General features: G+C 28.1%; 2 protein-coding genes across 3 annotated transcripts in view; one reads left to right on the top strand and one right to left on the bottom strand.

Moving 5' to 3' along the window:
- Positions 1-23989, bottom strand: part of LOC126851210 (flotillin-2) — a 41846-nt gene that overhangs the window by 14439 nt on the left and 3418 nt on the right. The window lies entirely within an intron of this gene.
- On the top strand, positions 1720-22788 carry LOC126851205 (glucose dehydrogenase [FAD, quinone]). 2 transcript variants are annotated; one of them, XM_050594909.1, is made up of 4 exons: positions 1860-2204; positions 5455-7556; positions 12473-13698; positions 20921-22788. In XM_050594909.1, exons 2-4 carry the CDS (start codon positions 5675-5677, stop codon positions 21482-21484), a joined length of 3672 nt encoding a protein of 1223 aa, XP_050450866.1. In that variant the 5' UTR covers positions 1860-2204; positions 5455-5674; the 3' UTR covers positions 21485-22788. The 2 variants fall into 2 exon arrangements, with proteins under 2 accessions (XP_050450865.1, XP_050450866.1); XM_050594908.1 differs by lacking the exons at positions 1860-2204; positions 12473-13698; positions 20921-22788 and adding an exon at positions 1720-1772 and having other exon boundaries at positions 5455-7982.

Below are 23989 nucleotides of genomic sequence, written 5' to 3'. Positions count from 1 at the left end.
AGATTAATATGCTATTTAATGCCTATAAAACATCAAATTGATTATACATATGAAAGTGATATTTGTGAAAAATTTCTCTTCTTATAAGATATTTATAAATATTAATAAGTAATTAACTCTCTCTCTCTCTCTCTCTCTTCCTCACTCTCCTTCTTTCTCTATTCTCCCCTTCTCTTTTTAATAGGGGATATAATATATTCTGTATTATATATTAAAATATTACAAATACATGCAATGTGTGTCAAAGTTATTAAATTAAAAACTTCAATAACAGGCAGTGCCATTCCTCTTGTAATAATATAAAAAAATATAATTTTTTTTATTTCATTAAACTTGTTAAATTTTATTATTCACCTTTTATTATTCACATACACATAATATGTCTTGTATATCCTATATATAATAATTTCTTAATGTTACGTCCATACATATTATAATTTTATATTAATTTGCCAATCTCTTATGTTAGTAAAGATTTCATACGAGTCAATTAGTTTTTATAATACGAAAAATAATATTCATTATTAAAAGTACATAATGATTTTTTTAGCGTAAGAGCGAGCGTGAAAAAGATGAGATCTAAAATCTAAAAGACAAAATCATACATTTTCAAATTCAATCGCAGACAGTCATAGTATAATGTAACTTATTATAATATATTATAATACTGAATCTCGTGCCAAAAATTACGTGTGATAAAATGCTCGTTTCCGCGCATTCTTATTTTCTATTTCCATTTCTTCGCTTTCTTATTCATTAATGCATAGTATTAATTATAGCAATGTAAGCTGTTACTATGTATTAATGTAGATTTTATTTCCATCTTTTTTATTATTCACAGATATAATTGAAATATCTTTAAACATATCGCGCTTTCTCTCTTTTTTTTTCTTAATGTAAAAAACCTCCTGTGCTCCTCCGGTACTCCTGTATGGACGTAATTTATTATTACATTGATATCATGGTCCAATATATATGTATTATGCAGATTCTTTGTGTATTCTACGAAAAGAAATTGACAACAGTAAAAGTGACCCATTGCCATCGCATTTATATTCGACTACTTTGTTAAATTTATTAAAATAGTTTACATAAAGTATAACTGGTAGAAGAAAACGCAATGTGTGACTTTAGAAACACACTATAAAGAAAAATTGGGGCAAACACGCAATTTTCATTGTCTTTATTTATCAGATTTAAAACATTTTTACCTGCTTTATTTTAAGAGTTTAATCTTCGACATATTCGGTTGAATTATTTAAGATGAGATATCCTATATATATATATATATATATATATATATATATATATATATATTTAATTATATAATTTAATTATATATATATAATTAAATTATTATCGCTATTACAAACATCTCCTTGAAGACACATTCTTTTAAAATGTCTTTCTCCATTAAAATGTCTTTCTCCGTTAAAATGAATACTCTAAGAGAAATTATAAATATTCTTATATACTATATTTGGTGTATGTTACTATCTTGCTCATCGCGGAAAAGGATTAGACCATTATATCCGATTGAAGTGAGATTGTATTACTTCTTCGCGCGTGCATGTGTGTATGTGTGCGTATATTTGTATATACACAAGAAATAGCAATGTCGTGCGTGAGTATCGTTCTGTTACCACACTCCCGTTATAAAGTAGATGCGCGTATAGGTAACCACAGGAAGAAAATACTTTCACTACCAAAGTGCGGCTGGGAGCCTCCAGGAAGGACAAGTACGCTAAGCACAAGTGGGAATAACGAGGAAGGTGAGAGTGAAATGGATGGAGGTATATCGGTACAGTACCGTAACGTTCTTCCGACTGTCATTACTGACTCTATCGCAGTCACTCGACTATCGTCTCATTATTCGGCAATCTTTCAATATTTGGAGAATCTTGTCAGTCGAATTTTGACAGTTGCGTTGTACTCATTTTCGAAGTCTCTATCGCGATTACAACTGTCATCGAATGATTTTCAGTGATGAAAATCAGCGCGATCGTAATCATTGTTAACGCAACCTTGTAACTCTTCTTGCGAGAAGAAAAAAAGTCTAGAGTGATTATTCAATAATTACATTTAGTCATCGGACAGTGATAAAGTGATCGATACAATAAAGAATTGTCATCAAAAAGGAATATCATCATGATTGCAACGTCAAGAAAATAATAGGAGTATGAATGGTGTTAAAAAAATTATATGTATGTAATGTGTAATATTGATATAATCCTCTCTCTTTTTTCAACATTTAAGTGAGGTCAAAGTTGCTTCAATTATTACACATATGTTATTATATATGTATAAATATTTTTTTTCATCCATACAATAAGAAATCCATAAAGATTATTTTAAATTAAAGAAAAAGCCGCTTTATATTAAAGATGTCAATGAAGTTAATACTTATATACAAATCACAATAGAAAAAGCATTGCAAATGCATAATATTTCTTATTTGTGACGCTCAATATGTCCTCGATAAATTATTATTCAGATAAATTGGTATCAAAATATTTAAATTTAGCAAGATTCTATTTATTCTATTTATTCTTTGATTAAAAGAAGCGTAACCTTCTACTGTCAAAAACAGCTTTAAATTAGCTTTTTGCATCGCAAATAAAGATTATAATTTAGTATATTTTTACAATCCTTTATTTAGTATGTTCTACTTTATTATATTCTATTTCAATATATTTAGTATTCATTTATAATATAGAAAAAGAATATAATGTATGATTTAAATATAAAAATAATGAGTCTATTTAATTATTGTTTGTGACACTTTGTTGACTTCTTGTAAGATATTATATTATAACTTTGTCTTCATTTAAATGTATTATATGTTTTTATGTACGCACACACACATTCTGATTTCTTGAAATAATGATGTATAGTCATCGCAAGTATATGGCTCTTAATTAACATACATAAATTCCGATATATAATCAATAAACGTACGTTACTTCTGCAACTCATTTTTCAAATAAAATATTATGCTATCGAACAAAAAAATTTATTCCATCCTTCAATTTTTTACAAGGAATCACTTCTTCGTATATAAGTTGTGCTCAAATTTATTGAATATTTTGCATATTTCACATTATGATAAACAACATGTTTGTTTCGTTTGCCCAATTAATTCTTGCGTTACAGAAAATAAATAAATAATTTATTTGATTTATATATAATCTTATATATTTCTCGATCTATTACATATTTTTTACAACAAAGAAAAATTTGTATAACTTATATATGTGTATATAAACCGATTACTTCGCAAACACGTACAAAATCATTAAATTGATTGCATGATTTAACAATAAAACGAGCGAAATTCGTTTTATCGTTTTAGCGAAAGTATTTCCTTGCAAAATTATTCAACGAAAGCTATTGCGTAAATTACAAATTTTCACGTCTCCAGTATAATATTAAAATTAACACGTAAACTTTCACCGCGTAACATACACCATGACATTTACCTTCACATTTTTTTTATTTTTTAATCCTTTGCAACATTTTAATTATTACGTATCTAATTTTTTTCCAAACAATTATTTGAATCAGTAGAAAATGCAGCAAACGCATAGAAAAATCAATATTCATCGTAGACAAGAAAAATTTTAAATATGAAACTGTTTTGAAATAAAGCAGGATGTACATACGCGCACGCTTACACTTATATTCTCATGTAAAAAAGAGAGAAAAAATATGGGTGTGCATGCACGCATGATGTAATCTGATAATATCAATAATATTATTGGCCCAAGTGCATAATTACAATGTTTTTATTTGAAATATACCATTTAACGGTTTCAAGTATACCGGTATCATATGTGGTATATCTTATTTGAAATAATTAAGGATAATTATATTAAATTCTTAACAATTCTGTTCTAATTATATGTCGAAGTCTAATGCATGATTTTTAAAGAAGCAATTTAAAAAAAGCAACATCACTTGCAAAGTAACTTCCGCATTATTTTCCGTACAGGATATATGTAAATTTATAAAGTGTTTTATTTGCTTTGTCGCTCATTTTCTTTGTGTTTTTGCAATTTTATTCTTTTGCCATTATCTTTGAAGTCTCAATCAAAGTCTCATTATAAAATTATTTAAACACAAAGTATGCTTGTATGTGTACGTAAAAAAATAGCATTTTTCAAAAATTGTTTTACATAAAAGATACTGTTCCAATTATTCTAATTGCTGCGCATAAAAAAAAAGAATTTTGCGGATATTATAATACAATACAAAATATTGTTCGCATTGTTCGTCAAAAATTACGAAAATTAAAAAAAATTAAGATCATTTTATCATGCAGAATAATTATAAGTATCCTTTCTCTCTTTCTTCCTCTTTAAATATTATAAATTAAACATTTCTTCAGCTTATTTATTTTTCAAATTTTTGAAACTTTGTTCGTTCTTTTAAATTTCCATTAAAGAAAATCTGTTCAAAGATGGCAATTTGAAATATATAAAAAAATCTATGGCATTTATTTTTCGCTAAGAAATATGAGTCAATTTAGTTAAACTCTGTCTGTAATTATTAATTAGAGAGATGTTATATAGTTAAAAATACTTTTTTTCAAACGCAATATAATAATCACGCGATAGAGTCAGAAAGAGTGAGAAAGATAAAGAGGAAGGAAGAGAAACGGAAATAGACAGTATAATACTTCATAAGTCGTCTCGTGGAAGAAAACAAGTCAAACAAAAGTTTACGCCAGTGAAATACTTTCTCCTTTCCCCGTTATGAGATCACCATTTCGTTTCTCCGGATCCGGACATAACGAGATATTTTGTCATTTACAAATGAATTGAGAAGCCGGCCACCAAACGTCGCGTGGTTCCTGTTAAATTAAATCTATTAAAGATGGTACGCCGATAGGGCATGATCATCTTTAGTTCGCTAAGTGCTTCTAACATTTCCTTGTTCCTCACTGTGTGATACTCACGCCAATCACTTTTCCTTCCGTGATCAGGAGCATGTCGCTTTATGCCGTCACGAGTAAACTTTCCACTATTTTTAATTACATTATTTTGCAGATTTTAATTCTCTCTTTTTTATAAAAGTAATAAAAGAGTTTATATATATATATATATAATACATTATAGTTTCCTTACTTAAAAAATAAAAATTAATAACAAGTTATTAATTCGCCTAAATCCCTTGCTATATAACAATTTTAAAATTACAAAATATGGCAGTAATATATATGGCACTAATAAGAATTTTATAAATGTGTTTAATGTCAAATTTTATATGGAAAAAGTCTAGTATATTCTTATATATAGTTCGTATACAATAAGCAAATAATATGTTTGTTTGCAATTATTTTCTATAAACTATAAAAACTATAAAAATATATTTTTTGAATGTTCAGATGTACCAATATCTGTGTATTTACATGCTCGTTTCATTATTTTTATTTAATTTTTGTTGTTGTTATAGGACAAATGACGACAGAGAGAAGTAATGTTTCACTAAAACCAGTGGAAATATCATGGAGAATATAAATATTGTTGTATTTTTGAACATTCACGGATCTAAAAACATCGGCATGTGGTCGCTTAATATTTCATTATGACAACCAATGAGAAAAATAAAGAAGAAGAGACAACAAGGATAAAATATTATAAAAAATTGGCGAAGTAAACATATTTTCGCTAAAATGGTCTTCAGCACAATAGTAGTGACATCAGCCTTGAAGGGTGCTATTAGTTTGATGGGTACAGGTTTATGGCTTGTACCATTGCTAATCGCGGGTCTCTCTTATTATCATTATGATCAATTAGATCCCGAGAGTCGACCTATCAACAGGTATCCTCTGTACTCTAATTACGATTTCGTTGTGATCGGCGGCGGATCAGCTGGAGCGGTGGTTGCCAGTCGACTCTCAGAGATACCTGATTGGAACGTGTTGTTATTGGAAGCTGGTCCGGATGAAAATGAAATCACGGACGTGCCATCTCTGGCCGCGTATCTGCAATTGACCAAATTGGATTGGAAGTATAAAACCGAGCCCACAGGCAAGGCTTGTCTAGCTATGAAAGGTGGTCGTTGCAATTGGCCGCGTGGTAAAGTTTTGGGCGGTAGTAGCGTTCTAAACTATATGCTATATGTACGCGGTAACAGACACGATTACGATTACTGGGAATCGCTAGGCAATCCCGGTTGGGGATATGAGCAAGTCCTTTACTACTTCAAAAAATCGGAAGATAATCGAAATCCGTATCTACAGAAAAGTCCTTATCATGCGACCGATGGTTATTTAACAGTTCAAGAATCACCATGGAAGACACCTTTAGTGGTTGCTTTCATTCAAGCTGGCGTTGAAATGGGATATGAAAATAGAGACATAAATGGCGAACGGCAGACTGGTTTTATGATATCTCAGGGAACTATTCGTAGAGGAAATAGATGCTCCACTGCGAAGGCTTTTCTACGACCTGTTCGATTGCGTAGAAACATTCATACAGCTATAAATAGTCATGTAACGAAAATCGTGATCGATTCATTGACGATGAAGGCGATAGGTGTCGAATTTGTCAGAGACGGTCGCAAACAAATGGTGAGAGCGCGGAAGGAAGTAATATTGTCAGCAGGTGCCATCAACAGTCCTCAAATATTAATGTTGTCGGGAATCGGACCAAAGGAGCATCTACGGCACATTGGTATTCCTGTTATCAAAGATCTTCGGGTTGGCGACAATCTTCAAGATCACGTAGGCATGGGTGGTTTAACATTCCTTATCGATAAACCAGTTGCCATAGTTCAGGATCGTTTCCAAGCGGCTCCGATGACAATGCATTATGTGATCAATGGTAGAGGACCTATGACGACCTTGGGTGGTGTTGAAGGTTACGCCTTTGTTAACACAAAATATGCTAATCACTCGATCGACTATCCAGATTTGCAATTCCATATGGCGCCAGCTTCTATTAATTCTGATGCGGGAATGCAAGTCCGGAAAATCCTTGGTTTTACAGACGAAGTATACAATACTGTATTTAGACCAATTACTAACAGAGACGCTTGGACCATTATACCTGTTTTGTTAAGGCCTAAGTCTCGTGGCACCGTACGATTAAAAAATTCTAATCCTTTCCATAGTCCTATTATCAACGCAAATTACTTTTCCGATCCCAGGGACATCGCCATCCTCGTAGAAGGTGCGAAAATTGCCATTAAGATCAGCGAAGCAAAAGTCTTTAAGCAATTCGGTTCGAGAATTCATCGTGTCAAGTTGCCGGGATGTAAACACTTGAAATTCGGTTCCGACGCCTATTGGGAATGTCACATTCGACACATTTCTCAAACGATTTATCACCCTGTAGGCACTGCCAAAATGGGACCACCTACCGATCCTACCGCCGTAGTAGATCCAAGATTGAGAGTTTATGGTATCACAGGTCTTCGAGTCATTGACGCGTCTATCATGCCGACAATATGCAGCGGCAATACAAACGCTCCTGTCATCATGATCGGTGAGAAAGGTGCCGATCTTATCAAGCAAGATTGGTTGCGATCATCGTCAACAATTAATCGTGAAAGTGTATATTAACAAAAACAAACTGTTTAGAAGAAAATTGACTTGTGGATTTAACTTAGAATATGATAACAATTTGACTTGTTTATAAAGATTCTCTTTAAGTATAAATATATTGTTCTGATATTATTTGTAAAACTAAAGTTAGTGTCAGACTATGAGCATATTCGCGATTCGCGATTCATGAATAGTATAAAAAAATCTTAGTATATTAAAAAGAAATTAAAAATAATCAAAAATTTTTGTAATATTATCTACGATATTATTGTACGATACGCTGTGATTTTAAAATATCTGAATAGTATATATAATTGATTGAATTGTAATAGATTACAAAGTATAATAATATAATTTTACAATTTTTAGAAGCTTTTTTCACTCATAAACAGTTATGATAATTCAATATCATATGCATTATATATATACATATATATATATATATATATATATATATATATACATATACATACATACATATATATATATATATATATATATATATACATGTACATACATACATATACATATATATATATATATATATATATATATATATATATATATATACAGGGTGTCTAAAAGATTGTGCCAACGCTCGTGAGTGGGTAGAGCACAATATACAGAACAGAAAAGTCCTTTACCTTTTTTTTTAACTTTAACATCATATAACAACGAAAAAAAAGCTCAGAATAAATAAGGGTAAAGGACTTTTCTGTTCAATTTACTGTGCTCTACCCGCTCACGAGCGTTGGCACAATCTTTGCAGGACACCCTGTATATGCAATAAGATCGTATCAGGCAATGTACAATATATAACTTTTTATATGTATATAAAAAATTTTCGTTGACTAATGTATAATGATAGAATACTATGTAGTATGCAATTTTATAAGAAACTCGAAGCAAAACATTTCATCAATCATTTTGCAAACCAGGCGAATCATAATTAATCTGTTTTGCAAAGTGATTGAAAGTTTTGTTTCGAATTTCTTATAAAATTGATTAATTATTATAATTAATAGAAACAATTAATTATAATGTACGCATCTCAGGTACCATCTTTTTTTATTAAAGTTAAGAAATTAATAAGACTTTCAAGTGAAATAACAACTTAAAAATTTATGAGCGAATAAGAGTTGAAGGATAGTGCGTCAGATTCATGCGACAGCAAATAATTTTTCTAAGAAACTGATTATACCGTTGTACAAACAAGATAGAAAATAATTTTTCCATGAATTTAACACTACCATCTGTGTCCGGCTCTTCGCCCGCAAATTTCTAAGTTGTCTTTTTATTAAAGTTTTTTTAATTTTCTCATGTGCTATATAATATTCTAGTACATACCAAATAAGTTAATATATATATAAGTTTTATTATTTTTAAATGGTATTATTAAAAAAATTATATTTTTCAGCATTATATACACGCATACATATACACGCAATCGCACGTACATATTTATGCACACTCATGTATACAGAATATCTCATAAATTAGAGTATAATGGAGAAAATAATATTTTTACATGAAAAAAATAAACTAAACATTTTTAGAATAACATTTATTTTTGTACAAAAAATTTTATTTTTGAAAAAATTGACTTTAAATTTTGAAAGATGTATAATGTATTGTTTTTTTTAATTATAATGTAATCTTTCTTTAAATAATTTCTAATTATTTTTCTTTAATAACCAAGCTTCAATAAAAAAAAAGATGTTTAAAATTATTTATTCAAATAGATAGTACACACATATCAAACATATACTGTGATTAATAAAATTGTATCTGCATATATGTGTGTGTATATACAAGAAATTAAGTTATATAAAAGTCAATAAAAAAAAAAAAAAAAATAAAGCACAACAAATAGTGATCTAATAGTAATCTTTCATACGTCATAATAATAAAAAAATGTCTATAGATATAATATATAAAAAAATATATATAGATATAATATATTTTATATCTATATTAATATATTTTTATATAGATATAATATATAAAAAAGTGTATATAGATATAAATTTTTCCGCTTTATGTAATACCTTTAAAATTTCTACTTACAAATAATATTCAAGAAAAATATCAAAGAAATATTTTTAATAGGAATTATCTCGATCAATAGATCGATAAAAGAACATTGGTCGCATTGTCTGCATATTTCCCGTTTTCTTTCTTTGGTTGAAGATGTTTGAAATATTGTCTATTAAAGTTGCCAATTTAGAAAATCTTCACAATTATATTGTTGTAATTTGTTTAAAACAATATGAAAAAATTAAGGGAATCTTGTATATGTTTACTAATCTATGAAACAACATTTGTGAAACTTGTATTCTTATTCAAGGAAGTTATTTGAGTATTTTCTCCAACTAAAAATTTTGATGATTCTTAAATTTTTGATTTTTTGGAGAGCTTGAAAATATGCATATATACTTTATGTAGTACAGATGCGAGTATGTGTGTATGTATAAATGTGTGTATATGTGTATCTATAGCAGATATGTATAAACAAATGTGATTATGATTCTAATATAATACTTTGTGACTTATTAGCATAAAAGGTAATTTTTTAAATTAACTGAGTAATCTTAAAAATTGTTAAATGTTTTTGTTATGTATTTTTAAAATAAATAATGTTATATATATATATATATATATATATATATATATATAAAATAAAATAAAAATATTTTTCTTTTGTATTCTCTCTCCTTTCTGGAATATTTTATGACATTCCTTGTAAATTGCAAACCATAAAATATGCGATAAATAATTACTTTTGTATTAAATTTGATTTTTCAATTCATAATCAAATTGACTGTTAATAAATTTTGAATAATTTAGTACCATTTAAAATTATTAATATCATTATTTATTACTATTCATGTTTGTCAAAAGTAATGAACTGTTCACATGTTAATACTGCATAATTAGAATATCTAGTGATGAATAAAAGACAATCATATAATACTATTATAGTAAGTAAAATGTAGACGATGCTAAGTCATCTGAATCTTAAAAAAAGAATTATGGATTGTAAATAACTTAAGACTCCTATATTTTCAATGCAGCCAACAACTACTTTTTTATTATCCTGCATTAATAAATATATATATAATTTAATTCATCTGCATATGTTTTACATTTTCAGCGAAAGAAGATCTAACGAACAAGATTTATAGTTATTTATTAATTCACGAATCAAAAAGAAAGTTTTCGGCATATTTTATTATTCTACATTATCAAATACAAATGATTTTATCAAAAAATTTATTTAATATTTTAATATTTAGCAGAAATAAAACTCTTCTGACGTCATACTCAATTTAACATTAATAAAAAAGCCAGAAGATATATTTCATGAAGTTTATTTCATAAAATCTTAAAAAAATATAGTTTATAAATGGTAATATTTATTTTTCAAAGTATATGTTAGCAAAATGTCAATGATTTGAAATGCAACAATATAGATGTATATCTTTAATAGACCATATAAAAAAATTCTCAAGAAAGAATTCGGAAATGCATCCAGATTAAAGATACTTCGAACATGTTAAATAAAATAAAAACAATAATGAAGATAAAAAATAAATTGCGGCGCATTTTTTATCTGTACTAATTATAATATTAAAAATAAAAGTCATTGAAATGCTAAGTATGTGTTCTTTTTTACATCCTTCCAATTTTATGTAAACATTGTCTTGTATTGTCTTGTGGTTCGCTTCTTTTCCATTTCACTATTAGTTACGGGACATCCTATATATATAATTACAATGTTAATGATATACATTGAAATTCGAGCTAATATTCCTGGCATTTCATTAAACTTAAAAGACCTAATATATTTATATATCGCAGATTTACTGAATAATTTCTATGTGTATAAAAAAAACATGAAATGACAAACAAGTAAACAATTTATTATCTTTGTAATCTTTGTAAACACTTTATGTAACGAAATGCAATGAACTTATTATTATAATATATAAAATTTTATAATTATATTTATAAAACTTTACATTATATTTTAGGTTACGTGGTGTATAATCTGGAACATTAATGCCATTTACAATTACGGATTATAATTACGATCAAATTTCTCTATAATATTTCAAAGATGTATAAGAATTTGAAATACTGCAAATTTCTTTATAATATTTAACTGTGTCCTTACACAGTTAAAAGTTATTAACTTTTGTCCTAAATTGTTATATTGTGCATTATATTGTGCAATAATAGAAAAAATTGCTTAACCGCACATCATGAAATTTCTTTCTGTATATAAATATAAATTTTTCAAATATTATATATAAAAAGTAATATAAAAGTAAATATTATATATAAAAACTAATAAAAAAAAATATTTAGTTGCTATTATGTTTTTGATAAAAAAATCTTTTTTTTTTAAAGTGTCACATTCATCATAGTATGATATAATATCATAAAAAATACTCTGCTTAATATAAATTATAAATTATTATTTTCAAAATCAATATTGCATTAAAAACAAGTCGAGACAAATGTTATTACATTTTTGCATTACATTAGAATTAATTGATTTGAGTTGCGACCTTCTTTTACATTTATTAATGCACTACGTTAAATGATATTTTAGCGTGTGTATGTGATGCACATTAGTGTATATAGTGACATCTATATAAAACATGAATCTCAATGTGACTATATATTCAAACTTTCAGAGACAGTTCTCTATTATTGTGCCCCACTCGAGACGGTTAAAAGCCAATTGCTTGGCTATGTTGAACAAGCTAAGTAGGAAGGTGAGCAAGATGCTCGTTCTTTTCAGTATCGCTGCCATAATCGTTCCGATACAATCAGATACGCAATCTTTAGCAAATCAATACAATAATCTGTACGGCGGTGAGAATACAACGAATTTATCAAATTTACTCGGGATAGGTATCGGAGTATTAAATTTTTTGGAACAGGGCCAATATTCTCTAAATCAGGAAATACCGGACACGACTCCTGAATTCAAAGATGTATATGATTTTGTAGTGGTTGGTGCTGGCACGGCCGGTGCCACGATAGCTGCGAGATTAAGTGAAATTCCTCAAATCAAGATATTACTGATCGAAGCTGGATCCAATGAAAATATTCTCATGGATATTCCGCTAATCGTTCATTTCCTACAGCTAAGTAATGATCTTAATTGGAAGTATCAAACCAAGCCATCCAACAAATATTGTCTCGGTATGAATAACAATAAATGTAACTGGCCTAGAGGAAAAGTGATGGGCGGTAGCAGCGTGCTAAACTACATGATTGCTACCCGAGGCGGCGCCGAGGATTATGATCGCTGGGCTAAAATGGGGAATGAAGGTTGGGCTTACAAAGATGTTCTCAAGTACTTCAAGAAATTAGAAACAATCGATATTCCGGAATTACAATCGGATACTACCTATCATGGAACTAAAGGACCATTGCACATCAGCTATCCATTATTTCATACACCATTAGCACATGCTTTTCTACAAGCTGGTAAAGAGCTAAAATATCCACTGATAGATTACAACGGAAAAGACATGATAGGATTTTCATATGTGCAGAGTACGATTATGAACGGCACTCGCATGAGCAGTAATAGAGCATACTTGTATCCCATACACAATCGCAAAAATCTTCACGTGACTCGTCAGAGTATGGTGAGAAAAGTGCTAATCGATCGTCGTACAAATCGTGCGATTGGCGTCGAGTTTACTAAATATGGTCGGATTATCTCTGTGCTCGCCAGCAAAGAAGTAATATTGTGTGCAGGTGCAATTGGATCGCCTCAATTGCTAATGCTGTCCGGCATTGGACCGGCTGAGCATCTTACCAAACTCGGAATAGATGTTATTCGAAATGCGCCGGTTGGGGAGAATCTAATGGATCACGTGTCTTTCGGTGGATTAACGTGGACAGTGAATACATCGGTAAGTTTAAAAATGCAGGACATGATAAATCCTATTAATCCGTATATAGCAGATTTCCTAATGAGACGATCGGGACCACTTACAATTCCGGGCGCGTGTGAGGCTCTCGCTTTCATCAATACTAAGCATCCAGAAAAACGCAGCGGTTTGCCGGATATAGAATTACTGTTTACCGGCGGTGGATTTAAAGGAGATCTTGTTCTTCCGATTGTAGTGGGTTTGAATCCGCAATTGCATCAGATATGGAATAAATATGTCAATAAACATGGTTGGTCCATATTGCCAATGCTATTAAAACCGAAAAGTCGTGGATGGATAAGATTATTAGCTAATGATATTAATGTTAAGCCTGAGATAGTGCCAAATTATTTCGATGATGTGGAAGATATCAAGACGATGATCGCCGGTATTAAGGTTGCGATAAAGATCGGTCAAACGAAGGCGATGCAAATGTTCGATTCGCAATTAGGTAATGATACTTATCCCGAATGCAAAAACTACGATTATGATTCCTTTGCTTATTGGGAGTGTGTGATCAGACTGATTTCTTGTACTATTTATCATTACTCCGGTACTTGCAAGATGGGACCGAGGGGGGACTCAACTGCTGTTGTCGATCCTAAATTAAAGGTATTTAAAAGTTACACTAAAGTATTTATAAAGAATATGCACAATAAATAGTGTCATTTATTTATTAATAATGTGTTTATATATATATTTATGAGTTTACATAGCAATTCTCTGTGTAGGTAATTGATATTCAAGGACTGAGAGTAGCAGACGCATCCATTATGCCCGAGATTATATCGGCGCATACAAATGTACCTGTTTATATGATAGCTGAAAAACTGGCGGATATGGTGAAGGAAGAATGGGGATTTTTGAAACAGTCACTTTCGTAATATTTTACGATATAATTATATTATAATTATATCACTGTTTTCATGTTTAATATTTTGTAAATAATTAAAGCTGCAAACAAGATGAGTGTATTCAATTGGCAACAAAAACAACGAATGTAAAATATAAAAATATAAAAATACAAGTTTTATTTAAATTATTATTATTTTTTTAAGTTATTTTTATTTATTTTTTCATATTATTTTTAAATTAAAACAATTATTTTATTATTATTTGCTGTATTTAAGTATGTTACAAAGAAAATCACACAGAGATTAGAGTTACAAAAAATATTGTTTTCAAAAAAGTATATTTAAAGAATCGTCCTGTATAATTAAATATTTGTACATCATAATTAAATATTTGATGTTCATTGTAAATATCAACAAGAAAAGAAAAAAGGGAAAAATATATATATATATATATATATATATATATATATATATATAGATATAAATAAGAATACCTATATGTAAAATATTGTTTTAAAGAAATAATAAAAATTTTTACATGAAAGAATATTAATTTTTGATTCTTATCATTTTTGTATACTATATTTGTTATTTATTTTACTAATTTACATTCAGTAAATTGTAAGAGTATTCGTGTCTTTTCAATCATTAAATTTAAATATTTATATATTTTTTAAGAAATAATGTTACATAATGTATATTAAAATGATGCTTTTATTAATATAAACTTAATCAAAAAATGATAATTTAATGTAAAAAAGTATAAGTATAAATAAATAATTAAAAACTAATACAATATTACAGAAGTATATCTATACTTCTACAATCAATATCAATATCATACAAACAATTACCGATTTTATTATTAATATTTTATTGAATCGCCTTTAGATTAGAGAATATTTTTATACACATATGTATATGTATATATATTATACATATATTATACATATATGTGTATATTAATTATCATAAAAACTCATGAATGTGAAACTGCAATGAAAATGCATGTAATAAAAGATAAATGTATATTAAAATATGCAAGTAATAACAAAAAAATGATACAGAGTTCTGATATAAGCCGCTCGCACGGCAACTTATAGATTGAAATTCTCCAAATATATTACTCAAGCAGCGTAAGTATTACGTGAACGAAATGAGAAAGTGCATTTCTCTAGAGAGTCTCGAAACAGAGAGTAGTAAGTTTTCGAAGCGACAGAAAAGACATCATACTTGTTGGAGACAACAACGGCCTGACGACCGGTGTAACAAAAAGGAGAACAATACGTGATAAACAATTCTTTAGTAGCTCATTAATAGTATATTTATAGTACGTATTATCGGATTCCAAAGGATTTTATAAGTTCATGTGATTGTGAGTCAAAGAGTAATCGAAGAAGACATATGAATTTAAAAAAAGTGAGAAAATAATAATAAAAAGTGTACGTATTATATACATTTTAAAAACAGAATTATGGTGCATAATATTCATCTGTATATGTTACTTAAAATTGACTAATTTGGCAATTATACATAATAATAAAAGATTTTAGTAAATTTAATCAAAATTTGTATTAAAAATAAATATAATATAATTCATGTAAAGGTCTATGATGAAAAAAGGCGGATATATATATATATATATATATATATATATATATATATCCGCCTTTTTTTCATCATAGACATACGTACACACACACAATCTTGTGATATCTCAAGGTGATGCCTTTAGGCGGCCTTACGCTGGAATTCGCTAGCACGCTCTAACGTGAAACTGCAAATGCAAATCAAAAGTATTCTAGAAATTCCTGCTTTTTTGTTTTTATATATATTTTTTATTTTTTATATTTAAAAATTTTTATATATATATTACAATTTTGTATTTCTATTTCTATTTCTGTACTTGTTTTTTAATATTGTCGAGGATTAATATATTTTTATAGCTTCTTTCTTAATAATATGTTTTGTGAAAAAATGAGATAAAAATGTAAAGGTCATGTAAAGGTCTATGATGAAAAAAAGGCGGATATATATATATATATATATATGACTTGATTTGCATTTGCAGTTTCACGTTAGAGCGTGCTAGCGAATTCCAGCGTAAGGCCGCCTAAAGGCATCACCTTGAAATATCACAAGATTGTGTGTGTGTGTACGTATGAAGCATTATTTTAAGAAATATCACACAGTCCTCGTAACAGAAAATAACTTGTAAAGCACATAAAAATATGATAATGTAACTTTATTATTTTTAGTGAATACTTTATGAAATGTACACATTTATACATTTGTATAAATGGTATAAATGTGTCTCAATATTTTATTATATATGCATACTTATTGTTGTTTCTAAAATATTTGCGAAATAGTACGATTTAATTCTTTTTTGTTAAAAATTTCATGAGTTATGAATTGTGAAAGTTACTATCCGCAAGCATTAATATTATTCAAGGTAAGCAACCAGAAGTTGCGCTATCAAATTTATATATGTTTGTATTCTTAAAGTTCATAAACATTTAATACCTGTTTAATCATTATGGTCATTATGGTCACGTACCTGGTATCTGGTTTTTCTCTGTTCGTATATATGTGTGTGTATATATATAACTGCATGAGTAGTTCTCATCGTAAAGATCGCATATTTTAACTATTCGTTGCAATAATTTGATAATTTAATATCTTATAATAATTAAGAAATAATTTATGTAAATAAATTCAAGATTCTTTCAAATAGGTTTTTAAATCGCTAATGTAATTTTTAATATTTAGAAATGAATTAAAATACTTTGTGTTATATTCTATTTGTAATAATAGACATATTCGTAATCGCAGACATATTACAAAAAATATTTGTGAAAAATAAGAAACGTTTAGCTTTTTAATAATGTTTAGATTATTTGGACAATATTCGCTTAATAGCGTTTAGAATATTTGGATAATATTTACTTTGAAAATTTAATAACAGGATACTAAAATTTCTAATTAAAGTTAAAAAAATACATTTTACAGATTGAAAATGTTTTCTTTAACTCATTGATTCAATTTTAATGTTACAAAACAAACATTTGATCAATGTTTAATCAAAATATTCTTTAATATTGTTTAAACGCTTCTTATTTTTCACACATGTTTTCTTTATGTCTGCGGTCTATTATTGAAAATAGAATATAATACAAAGTATTTTAACTCATTTCTAAATATTAAAAATTATAACAGAACTTTAAAACTTATCTAAAAGAATCTTGAATTTATTTATATAAATTATTTCTTAACTATTATAAGACATTGAAGTTTCAAATAAATTGTCAAAATATGCGATCTTAAGGATGACACATAATAATCTAGTTTAATTAATAAATTACACATTTATGTTTTCAAATTAAACATTTTTTTAATAATAATAAATTAAAGATTTTTTAGAGATTTTCATTATGTTAAAATGCAAACTGCATGTAATCAAAATATATGTATCTTTTACTTTATTCATTGTTTTCATTTCATGCATGCTTATTATATTAATAAACATAAATACGTGTATATAAGATATCTGCTTTTCATCTGTCTATGTATATATGTTTCTGTATAAAATGTATTTCAAAATCATAATTTTACAGAATTATAATTGTAAAATATGAGGATTCTAATACCGTTCATCACCATCGCATCAACCTATGGCATTAATAATAACTTCTTTGTCACGAATTATGATAATTCATCTGGAGACAAGAGCAAATTCCCAACCAACGCCAAGTATGATTTTATTGTCGTGGGAGCTGGATCGGCAGGTTCTGTATTAGCTAATCGTCTGTCAGAAAACAAAAAATGGAAAGTTCTGCTACTAGAAGCGGGATATGCACAAAATCTACTCAATCAAATTCCGATATTAGTCAGTTATTTCCAATTGACTGATTATAACTGGGGATACAAAGTGGAACCTCAGAAGAACGCCTGTTTGGGGATGATAAATCGCCAATGTTCCTGGCCGCGAGGTAAAGCTTTGGGCGGTACGAGTACTTTATACTATATGATTCATACACGCGGGAACAAGTTGGATTATGATGAATGGGCTAGTTTGGGCAACGTGGGCTGGTCCTACGCAGATGTTCTTCCATATTTTAAAAAAAGTGAAAGATTCAATGTATCAGGTAAGTCCATTATTTTTATCTCCCTAACAACATAGTATAAAATTCGCTCATTAAAAAAAAACGCATCCTCTCTATCACTGCTATTTCTTATTATATAGAGGCAACTAATTTCTGCCTTCATAACTAATTTATCAAAGTATTTGAAATTTTAATAAAACCTGTATTGTTGCTAAAATATAAAATTTTTGTTGCTAAAATATAAAATTTTTTGTTGCTAAAATATAAAATTTTTTCGCAGAAATATATTAATTTGTTGCTAATAATATAATTAAAAATATAAAGAACAACAAAATTTATTACTGCAATGCTTAACTCTATATTCAAACTTGAAAAATAATCTTGAGAATATAAAAACTAATCATTGTATTGTGATGTTATCATTTTGTAATTTGCCCAAATTTGCCCCTTTTGATATTAAGATCTTTGTATAAATTTATTATAGTAAAAAAATTGTTCAATAAAAAATTTGTTCTTGCAACAGTAATGATAGAAAAAATATACACCAATTAAGAATAAGGTATAATAAGCACGCTGCATTATTTAATTTTTTTCGTATAATAATATATATATATATATATATATATATATATATATATATATTCCAATATTAAAAATTTTATATGCAATAAAATGCAATATAATTATTATGTATTTTATTTGAATATTTTAATATAATTATAAAATCTATAAGTATTTTCAGAGAAAAAATTTCAAATATACACATAATAAAATCATATATGCATATTACAAAAATAATATAAAATTAATTTAAAGGAACAATTAAATGGAAATAAACTTTAAGCGCTGCTATGCAATAATTTTCCTATATTATTGTATTGTATTTATTATAATTGTAATATTGTATTTATTATATAATATCTAACTTTCTCTCTTTTGCTCTCTTATTAATACACGTATAAAAAAGTCTTTCTTGTTATAATAATTAAAAATTATTTTTTGTTGACGTAACAGTGGCAAGTTTTTTTAAATTATCCATATTGTTCTATTAAGACATGTATAATTTTATTATACCTTTAGAGATTATTTATATCTAAAAATATATCTACATATCGTATTCATACAATCAAAATATATACTTATATGCTATAATAAAATACTCAATAATACACAATTATACTGCATTCTATATACATCAATAATACATACTGCATGTTACTAACCTAATAAATGATAACTTTACATTATAATACGATGTAAAGCGATAATGTAATGGTATGAAAATGTGCATAAATTATTTATTATGTATATATTAATTATTAATTATTGTATCCATAATTCTTTATTAAAACTCTCTATAATTATCTACTATCGTTTTTTAGTAAGAATAAGTTTTTTATAAAAGAATGTAACAATATTTTTTGACAGGCATGTGATTTTTGACACTAATTCTTGAAAAAATAATTGTTTAACGATTATATCAAGCTTTTTTAAGCACAAGTAAGGATTAATAAGAATTAATTTTCACCTTTGTATATTTTCTTTAAACTTTTTCCGCTTAAATTTCAAGATTGATTTATTTGAACAAAATTATTTTAAAATATGTAAAAAATGCATAATATTTCTATCTAAAAGAAACCAGTCTTGATATTTTATCTTGCTAAATTGAAAAAATTTTACAAATATGAAACCGAAACTTATGACACTATAAAACTATTTCTATGCTCAGGTATCAAGAATTCTTCATATCACAATGAAAACGGACACGTGTGTGTGGAACACGTGCCACATCATACGAAGCTGGCGACAACGTATTTAGAAGCTGGACGAGAATTAGGATATGAAATTGTGGATTACAACGGCCAGGATCAGATAGGTTTTTCGTATCTTCAAGTAAATATGGATCATGGAACGCGATGCAGTGCTGCCAAGGCTTATCTTCAGATAAATCGGCCAAACTTGGAAATCATTACCGGTGCTAGAGTAACCAAAGTATTAATAAATGCTGACAAACGTGCGTATGGTGTTGAATATGTCAAAAACAATGTGCGGGAGACAGTTATTTGTTCGAAGGAAGTTTTACTATCCGCCGGTACGATTGATTCAGCCAAATTGCTAATGTTGTCAGGAATTGGACCTAGAGATCATCTGGAGGAATTAAATATTCCGGTGGTTCAAGATTCCAAGGTTGGTTACAACATGTATGACCACATCGGTTTTTTGGGATTGACTTTCATGGTGAACCAAAGCGTATCATTACTGCAGAATAAGCTCCTAAATCCTAGTATATTGTTGGACTATATCTTGCATAAGAACGGATTAATGACGGTTCCAGGAGGTGCCGAAGCACTGGCATTCATCAGAACAAAATACGCTCCTGATGAGAAACCAGATGTCGAGCTTCTCTTTATATCTGGCTCTTTGCATTCGGACAATGGTCAAGTCCTGAAAAAGGCCTTAAGACTCTCAGATAATACGTACAACACTGTCTTTAAGCCTATCGAAAATCAGGAAGCCTGGTCGATCTGGCCAATTATTCAATATCCTAGAAGCGTCGGTCGTCTTACGTTGCAATCGAAGGATCCGTTCGAGCCACCCAAGATGGATCCAAACTTTTTCAGTCATCCAGCTGACATAGAAATCATTCTAGAGGGAATAAAACACGCTATCAACATATCCAAGACTGAAGCCTTTCAAGCTTATGGCAGTCGATTACACGATATAAAACTACCAGGCTGCGAATCATTTAAATTTGCTTCCGATGATTATTGGCGTTGCGCCATCAAGCATCTACCATCCATGATGAATCATGAGATTGGAACCGCTAAAATGGGACCCAAGACGGACGCTTACGCAGTTGTTGATCCACAGCTAAGAGTGTATGGTATTAAGAGACTTAGAGTAGTAGACGCTGCGATCATGCCCACGATACCTTCTGGTCATGCAAATGCAGTAATTTACATGATCGGTGAAAAAGCCGCAGATATGATCAAAGAAACTTGGGAAAACACATTGTAAGAGAGATCTGTTCTCTTCCATGCAAAACCCAAAAAAATTTAAGAAAAATAATGTAATCATAAAAAACAATTAACAATAATAACACAGTAATAGAGACGGAAGCAATTCTAAATATTAAAATGAGTAGTACAGATATATGAACAGTATCGAGAAGGTTTTAATTTGCAAGCAAAGATTCAAGAATTTAAAAATAAAACATGTGATCTTATAGATAAGCATGTCGACTTTTTTGTTTAATCTGTCCAACAAATAAAGGAAGAGAATTTCTAAGATAAAATCATCGAGAGATAAAAATAAGAAAGTGAAAGGAAGAGGTCAATGAATGGTCCTTGTGAAAATGTCCTTGAGTGGAAATAGTCCTATAGTCCGAATAGTCCGTATAGAAATAAAAGACAACCGACAATATTTAAAAATTAATAAATAGTGACAAAACATTTTTAAAATTGCAATCCACGTCCAGAAATGTCGCATTTTCTCGTTAACAATAAAGTTATATCAGAAACGTTAAAAAATTTAGAAAATTGTTTGATAAATTCTCAATAACCTACTTAATTTTTTAATTTATAATTCAGCAATTTTCATGCACAAAATATTTAATTATAAATATTTTGTTAACTGTAATCGACACAATAAATTCTTTTTGAAAACTACAATTGTTAACAACTGATATACATAATATTGTTTGCTTTCATGATTATGTTTTATTATATGTTTATTTTTTGTCAATTCTGTAATAAGTTCTTCATTATCATTTAAAGCACGTGAAATACATGCGCAAATATATGTGCAATAAAAAAAATTATATGGAGCTCTCGTATGTATAAGCCACTGACGCGACTTATAAGAAGGAATTTGCAGTCCAAATTTATCACTTAAACCAAGCAAGTATCAAATCACAAGTACAAAACGCGCGAGAAAGCGCATTTCTCTAGTAAGTCTTGAAACAAAGAATAGTTAGTCATAAGTTTTCGAAAATCATTATACTTCTTGAAAACAATATCCTGACCGATGCAACGAAAAAAAAGACAAGTAAAAAACAATTTCTTAGCAGCTGATGTATTATCGGATTACGAAAGAATTATATAATAAGTTCATAATGAGTATGTCAAAGAATGATCAAAGAAATGTGTCTAAAAAAAAAATGTGAGAAAGATAATGACAACATTATATTGTGCACGTATTATATGCATTTTAGAAATAGAATTATGGTGCGTAATATTCATTTATATATGTAATCGTAAATTGACTAATTTAACAATAATAAAATTTAATTAAATTAAAATTATTTATTATTATGTATAATTACCGGTAATTATGTTAAAAATTATACATATATATATATATATATATATATATATATATATATATATGAATTATAATTTTATATATATATATGTATAATTATAATTTTTTAAATAAACTTTGCTTATGTAAAATTATTGGTAAAAATGGTAAAAAACTCAGATGGATCTGAATCGGCTGACAGAAATCATCCTAGAGGAAATAAAACATGCATTTATGAATCCTAAACTGAAGCCTTTCAAGCTTATTGCAATCGATAGAAAAATATCAAGCTGCGAATCATTTATTCGTTTTCTTTCAATAAATTGCGTCTTTATTTACTATTCATGATGCATAATATTAAATGACATGTTAGAATGACAGATGCTGCAATCATGCCGACGATATCTATAATTAGAAATGTATAAGTAAAAATGTAGTAATGATAAAAAACGTGAAAAGGCACATTATTAAGATCCGTTCTTTTCATTGCAAAGTTTAAAAAAACTTACACAAAAATAATTTGATTGTAGAGAACAGTGAACAATAATAACATAATAATACAGACAAAAACAATTCTATAAATATTAAGATGAATAATTCAGATAAGTCAATAGTATCGAAAATTTCTAAGATCGAGAAGGTTTTAATTTGCAAGCAAAAATTCAAAGATTCCGAAATAAGAAATGTGGTGCCATATACAAGCTTATGTCGATTATTTAAATTATCTGATAAATATTAGAAGATAATTGGTTAAACTTTTAGAATAAAATCATTGAGAGATAAAAAGAAGTGAGAGGTAGTAGTCCTTGAGTGAAATATTCCTTTCATTTCCTAAATTAAGGGAAGTAGACCACATAATAATATAATAAATATAATATAAATATATATTAAATTAAATTGTTCAAATTCTATTATATCTACAATAATCACGCATAAAAATTGTTAAAAAACAAAAAAATATGCAAATTTTTTTTACAATAATATATGATGCAAAAATATTTTAACGTAATAAATAACATATATCGTACATACTTTGAATAGCGCTATATCTCAAATACAGTTTTTTAAACAAACGTAACATTCATGTCAAGTTTTTCATACTTATTTTTATCTTTCAATGATTTATCTCTGAAAAATTATCTCTTAAAAATTGAACCAAATATCTTCTGTCATTAATCAGACAATTAAAATAAATAATCAATAGAAACTCATCTATAGAAT

The sequence above is a fragment of the Cataglyphis hispanica genome, chromosome 7, assembly GCF_021464435.1.
Source record: "Cataglyphis hispanica isolate Lineage 1 chromosome 7, ULB_Chis1_1.0, whole genome shotgun sequence".
Lineage (NCBI taxonomy): Eukaryota > Metazoa > Arthropoda > Insecta > Hymenoptera > Formicidae > Cataglyphis > Cataglyphis hispanica.
This window is presented reverse-complemented; position numbering and strand designations above follow the sequence as displayed.

What these genes read in the sequence shown, in the direction of transcription:
- LOC126851205 (XM_050594909.1), top strand. Translation starts at nt 5,675, where the DNA reads ATGGTCTTCAGCACAATAGTAGTGACATCAGCCTTGAAGGGTGCTATT. An exon ending in GTCAACAATTAATCGTGAAA is followed by an intron (nt 7,557 to 12,472) that starts GTGTATATTAAC and finishes TACTCGGGATAG; the next exon opens with GTATCGGAGTATTAAATTTT. An exon ending in GAGATCTTGTTCTTCCGATT is followed by an intron (nt 13,699 to 20,920) that starts GTAGTGGGTTTG and finishes GTCCTGAAAAAG; the next exon opens with GCCTTAAGACTCTCAGATAA.